This window comes from Lottia gigantea (genome assembly GCF_000327385.1).
Source record: "Lottia gigantea unplaced genomic scaffold LOTGIsca_24, whole genome shotgun sequence".
Lineage (NCBI taxonomy): Eukaryota > Metazoa > Mollusca > Gastropoda > Lottiidae > Lottia > Lottia gigantea.
Genome location: NW_008708707.1, coordinates 3554437 through 3561173, shown reverse-complemented (window position 1 = coordinate 3561173; position 6737 = coordinate 3554437). Strand labels below are relative to the sequence as shown.

Here is a 6737-nt window from a genome sequence, read left to right as displayed (position 1 = left end):
CTATTACAAACTCCATCTTCACAATGTCAAGCTATTACAAACTTCATCTTCACAATGTCAAGCTATTACAAACTTCATCTTCACAATGTCAAGCTATTACAAGCTTCATCTTCACAATGTCAAGCTATTACAAACTCCATCTTCACAATATCAAGCTATTGCAGACTTCATCTTCACAATGTCAAGCTATTACAAACTTCATCTTCACAATGTCAAGCTATTGCAGACTTCATCTTCACAATATCAAGCTATTGCAGACTTCATCTTCACAATGTCAAGCTATTGCAGACTTCATCTTCACAATGTCAAGCTATTGCAGACTTCATCTTCACAATGTCAAGCTATTGCAGACTTCATCTTCACAATGTCAAGCTATTACTAACATACCATCTACACAATGTCATGCTATTATAAACTTCATCTTCACAATGTCAAGCTATTGCAGACTTCATCTTCACAATGTCAAGCTATTACAAACTTCATCTTCACAATGTCAAGCTATTGCAGACTTCATCTTCACAATGTCAAGCTATTACAAACTTCATCTTCACAATGTCAAGCTATTGCAGACTTCATCTTCACAATGTCAAGCTATTACAAACTTCATCTTCACAATGTCAAGCTATTGCAGACTTCAACTTCATAATGTCAAGCTATTGCAGACTTCATCTTCACAATGTCAAGCTATTGCAGACTTCATCTTCACAATGTCAAGCTATTGCAGACTTCATCTTCACAATGTCAAGCTATTGCAAACTTCATCTTCACAATGTCAAGTTATTACTAACATACCATCTACACAATGTCATGCTATTATAAACTTCATCTTCACAATGTCAAGCTATTGCAAACTTCATCTTCACAATGTCAAGTTATTACTAACATACCATCTTCACAATGTCAAGCTATTGCAGACTTCATCTTCACAATGTCAAGCTATTGCAGACTTCATCTTCACAATGTCAAGCTATTACAAACTTCATCTTCACAATGTCAAGCTTTTGCAGACTTCATCTTCACAATGTCAAGCTATTACAAACTACATCTTCACAATGTCAAGCTATTGCAGACTTCATACTTATTATTTAAATTGAATTGCAAGTAAAACTGACATATTTGTAATAAAAGTTAAAAACTCTACAGCCTCCTTCTACTAAAAAGACTTAAAGCTTACCATCTGAATTTTCTTTACTATTTTCATTAAAATAACGAATTTGTATCTGTAATTTACCAGAGGGTCGTAAATCCAACTGAAACATAGAAAAATTTGTTATATCAATAATTACCATAAAAAACAGAATGTAAACATCGTTAACAAAGTAGTTATCACTTCAATATTGTTAACAAAGTGGTTATCACTTCAATATTATTAACAAAGTGGTTATCACTTCAATATTGTTAACAAAGTTGTCATCACTTCAATATTGTTAACAAGTGGTAAATAAAAAAAAAAAATTTACTTTACAAAATTAGACCAAACCTTCCTTCCATTTATATTTTTAGCTTTTATTTTTAATATAACCAAAAGGTCAAAAGGTTAATTTGAGAAATGTTCAAGAGGGCTGTTGTTAGACCCTAACTGGAATGGCTGTCGTAAGAATAAAATTCCTAAAAAGATCTAACAATTACTTAGCAAGTCAGCACAAAAATCCATATTCCTATTTTAGATGAACTACTGGAGGTCATGACCCTATAAAAATGGTAAGAGAATTGCTAGCAATGTATTTCTAAGATGGAGGTAATAAACTAAAAGGAGATTGTTGATAGTTAAATTGTTTTGGACAACGGAAACATTTCTATTGATATATCAGACTGTGGAAGAATTTCTCAGAAACATGTCTGCAATCCTTTTTAACCCAGAATACAGGATGTCAATAAATAACCATCATGCTCTCTAAAACTTTTTATTTGTATCAGAAACACAAAGTATCCATTTACACCATTCAAATTTTCAGTCAGACCTCTTTGGTTCTTGCAATTTCAATAAAACTAAGGGTTTTATGACTTCACTATCACAAAAGCTGCCAAAAATATGTAAAGGTTCTTGCATAAATAGACATGCTATAGGCATAATAAGTTTAGAAAACCTCTATAAAATCACTTCAAATATTTTAAACCAAATTTAATTTTAGGGATGAAATTGCCATTGTTTGTAAATATGACTTACCCATACTGTTGTTACATTGCTATCATTACATTTCTCAGCTAGCATTTTAGCACCAATACTGATATCAGCTAAAAACTTTGTTGGTCTCTCCATGACCACAATATTAATAACTCTACCTTCGTAAATATGAGCATCAAAACAGGAATTCCAATTGGGATATAAAGTCCTTTTCTTTTGTATTAATTGTGGTCCACGACCTACAACAAATAAAATACAATACAAATATATCTATATATAATACTGTAGAGGCTTGATTTGATTGATTTGTCAGAAAATATATTTTGTGAGAGCAAAAAATGCTTTACAGGAATACAGTATCTGAATATTGTTTTAAAAAATGATGATCCTAAAATTCATCTATCTATATTACTTTAAATAATTAAAATTCAACAACAGGTTCCTCTACAATCAAATAATAACAAATGTGAATTGCCTAAGAGAATACTAGAAAGTAAAGATTATATATACCTGGAATATCTACTGTCTCTTTAACATTGATCGCTATATAAGGATCAAATGGATCCTGGCAATTCTGCATGGTAGATCCACGCTCCACCTGAAGCAACTTCACTCGAATAAATCCACAGCCTGACGGCATTCTGGCGCTAACTAGATTCTAGACTTCTGTTTATTTCAGTAGATTACAGTACTAAATACCTGAAAGATACAGTATAATTCCTATTTATGAAAATATACTTCAACATGATACCAAACGTCTTGCAGCAGATCAAAGAAATCATTTGGATAGCGAATTCAGAACATATCATATCATAGACGAAAAAATCCAATTACAGATTTAAAGGAAAATTTCATATGTATCATTTAAATTTCAGACTATTTCAGTGATCGCTTCGAAACAGAAATGTAACAAATATGAATTATGTTTAAAACTAATTATTTTTACTGACCGAATTTAATCATCAATTGATTTTTTCTGAAGAAAAATGTAATAAGAGGATTTTTTTTATTGAAAAACCTGAAACTGATTGTTATTATTAACAGAGTACATTTAAGTCAATATTGAAATCTCAAATGATTTCCTATCTTACACTTCTTGATGCCTATACATTAATATTCTGATGCTATAAAATATATTGAAACCACTGGTACTTGTCATGATGAGACAATGTGTTATCATTCTGTTATCATTCTGTTATCATTCTGTTATCATTTGCAAGTTTTTAACAGCTTTAACACTGTTGAATTCATCTATTAAAATATATAGATATTGGAACAACTCTCTAAAAATAAAGACCAGAATGAGAATTCATAAATGAGTTTACATTCAACTTATCATATCCAATAATAACCAGATAAACAAACCAGACATGCTTGACAGTAGAAGGTTCGTACAGAATCAAATGTACAGAGCTGAAATTCCCAGTCTCTAGCTCTAAACAATCCAGTTGAAATGATTAAATCTGTCCATATATAGAAAATTACATTAACAAATTAACACTCATCAGCCCTAATCTACTCATCGAAAAAAACTAAAACTCTTGATTTGTTCCAGAACTGGTTTAAAACATGGCACCAATGACTTCTGCTTTCGAAGTATGGGCACCTAATGATTGGTTATAAAAAGCAATCACAATCAACCTAAAAGATGTCAAGTACTCAGTTAATGTTATAAATCCTAAATAAGTAAAATATCAACAGTTATACTAGTTTACATTCCTAATATATTAATATTGAGAGTTCTTCCTGTTACATTCATATCCATACCCATACAGTTCGGTGGACTGGAATAATGAGAAAAGATGACTTGTTCAAGGTCACAAGACTTTTATAGATTAGAACCCATGGCCAGCATTTGTTCATTATAACTAAGCAAATGAGTTCAGTTTCCAGTGTTTTTATCGACTGTGCAACACAATTCATCACAAAATAATATGAAAGAAGTTGCTAATAAAAAAATCATAAAAATCGAAAAGTAACTAATTTTATGTTATCCATTACTCCTGTAAAACTGTAAAACAGGCTACAACAACATACATATGATAAAATCTTCTCAACGAGTAACAAAAATTACATTTAAGACATAAATTTTACCTCATACACGTAAATAATAATCCTTTCAGAATATCATAAATGATTTTTCCTTGTTAACTTCAGATTCATTACTTAGACTTGATACCAAAATCCACACCACAATTTGCACCAACATGTACTAAGGCTAGTCATACCTTGCTAATATAAACATCACAGTACACTAACTTTCTCACATTGGTTGCCTAGTAACTAAATAAATTCCAGTCCTCTACATTTAGACTCAAGTTACCTGTTACCTTCAGACAAGGTGTGTAATTTTCATTCATTTCTTAAGAAAACTGACTGTACATTGTCTGTGTATACAACTCACTATGACAGTCTGTGGTTAATAAATAGAAAGAGACTGTATAACAGTAGTCTAATATATCCTACTCAATTTAACTTAATCAATACTTCCTGATTCCTATAAATAATAGAAATTATCTAAAATAATGCACAGATCGGTACGTGCAAATACAAAACTAGATTGAAAGGAATTATAAGACTTAAACCACAGCTCTACTTACCATGGGCTCAAATTCTACCACAGTTCAACTTAAACCTCAAGCTTATCTCAAGCCACATCTTAATATAAAACATAGATCAATTAAACCACAGCTCAACTTGAAGCTCAACTTACCACACAAACCAACTCCAACAACACTTGACTTAACCACTGCCCTGCTCAATTCAACTTGAACCACAATTCAAAAGATTGTCACAAGATTATCATTTTATCAAGTAGGAACAAGATAACACAATGTTAACAACTGACTTTTCTTATCTTGGGAGGTACATGTAAGAACAGATTTCTAGTAGAAATGGACAAGAATTTGATGAATCTGTTTCTATGATTAGTAGGTGTATATCAGATCATACTACCAGTAACATGTTTATGTTATATTTAGTACAGGTTATCAGATACTAGTACCTCACATCTGGTAAAAGTAAGATATAATGCTGTATTTTGAAAAGCCAAATTGAGATGTCATGTCTATGTGTGATAAAATACATTATTTCGGTGCACACTGACAGTGCTTGACTGTAGAGAGTCAGACTAGGATTAGTTTGATGTCACAGCCACTTTCACAACAGGCTGCTAAAACACATTCTATTTAAATCTGGACCAGTTACATTACAGTGAAATCAAGTGGTCTTAGAATGATTCAGACACCCTTCGCTGTCTTTTTATTTGTGGAACTTTTCTTGAAGAAATTAAAATTAGTCCCTGTAGTCATCCAGATGTAAACAACAATGGCACTGAATACTAACAGATAATGACAAAAATCCACAGGAAAAGGTCAAGGTCAATTATAAGGGACGCACCGTTCTGAGAACCATTTCGAGGCAAACTTTAGGGACAGTTTTCAGAATGTGTGTTTACAATACACCCAATTCATTCATTCCATTCTAAAAACAGATTAATTTTATAAAATATCTAGTTTCAAATACCTCTCACAATCATTCTTGCTTTCAAATAAAAGCCTGCTAAAATATGACTGTAGTGTGATGATATTAACTTATCTAAATGGTTATAAACATGTATAATAGATCATATCAAAGTTAACTATCACCTCAATATCCTGTTTGTATTATATGATTTAATCATTTCACTGAAACAGGTCATCAATATTATAATAAATAATATACAACTATATCACATACATACTAGATAGAGTGCATTGTGACATACACTGATCCAAAACTTGCTTCACTGTTTGTTATCATCTCAAACTATGTTGATAAAGCTTTTATTATCTCTTAAATTTAAGATAGTTTTTTTTTAATTTTACCCACCTTAAACTACACAATATCCAGCAGTGATTTGGGTCTGGAAGCCATCTTTCATTTCATTTCATTTCATAATATACAGTCAAGTAGCCTAATTTTGTGTTAACCTATTATTCATACCAAAATGATTAATAATTTACATGCCCGACCTTGTGTGACCTCTGCATTTGGATGTTTTGATAAACATGGGTTATCTCTACAACATCAACCTGTATAATTTTTCTTGTCGTTTCTAAGGCCACATCAAATTCATAATTTATTTGTAACATATACAAAATGGCGGATTTCAGTTATTACCAAACATCACAATTTTTTAACAACTGAATTTCCTTATAATCCCAAGCTGTAATCGGAAGTGTCATCTGCTAGAATGTAGTCCAACGAATCAAGTCACGTGACAAACAGCAGAAAAATTCTATGGAACACAATGTGGGCACAATGTTGCTTAATTTGACACTAAAAAATAAGAAAACCCATCTTTAAACTTTAAGAAAGTTATCAATCTTATTTTATTTAAACTGTTTGTTTTATGACATTCATCTGCATATTTTCAGTTTTGATAACATCTTGTACTTCTATAATAAACTTGTTGAAATATCTCTATCTTCTATTTTCAGATACAAATTATCTAACAACATCTATCAAGCCTAATTTAACTCAGAAAAACTGATTTCATTTGAAAATAAGTTACACTCAACTACATCTTTCATTTTCCTTGACAGAAAATAAGCCATTTTATATTATCTTC

The 6737-nt window shown here is 31.1% G+C and overlaps 1 protein-coding gene across 1 annotated transcript in view; it reads right to left on the bottom strand.

Annotated features, from left to right (window-relative positions):
• The window catches only part of LOTGIDRAFT_116541 (hypothetical protein), a gene marked incomplete at both ends in the record, with an annotated part of 19793 nt that extends 17028 nt beyond the window's left edge, over positions 1–2765 (bottom strand). Inside the window, 3 exons of the mRNA XM_009055419.1 lie at positions 1193–1250; positions 2168–2364; positions 2636–2765. Coding sequence (XP_009053667.1) covers positions 1193–1250; positions 2168–2364; positions 2636–2765 — 385 coding nt within the window. The remainder of the gene's footprint in view (positions 1–1192; positions 1251–2167; positions 2365–2635) is intronic.
• Positions 2766–6737: the final 3972 nt, after the last annotated feature.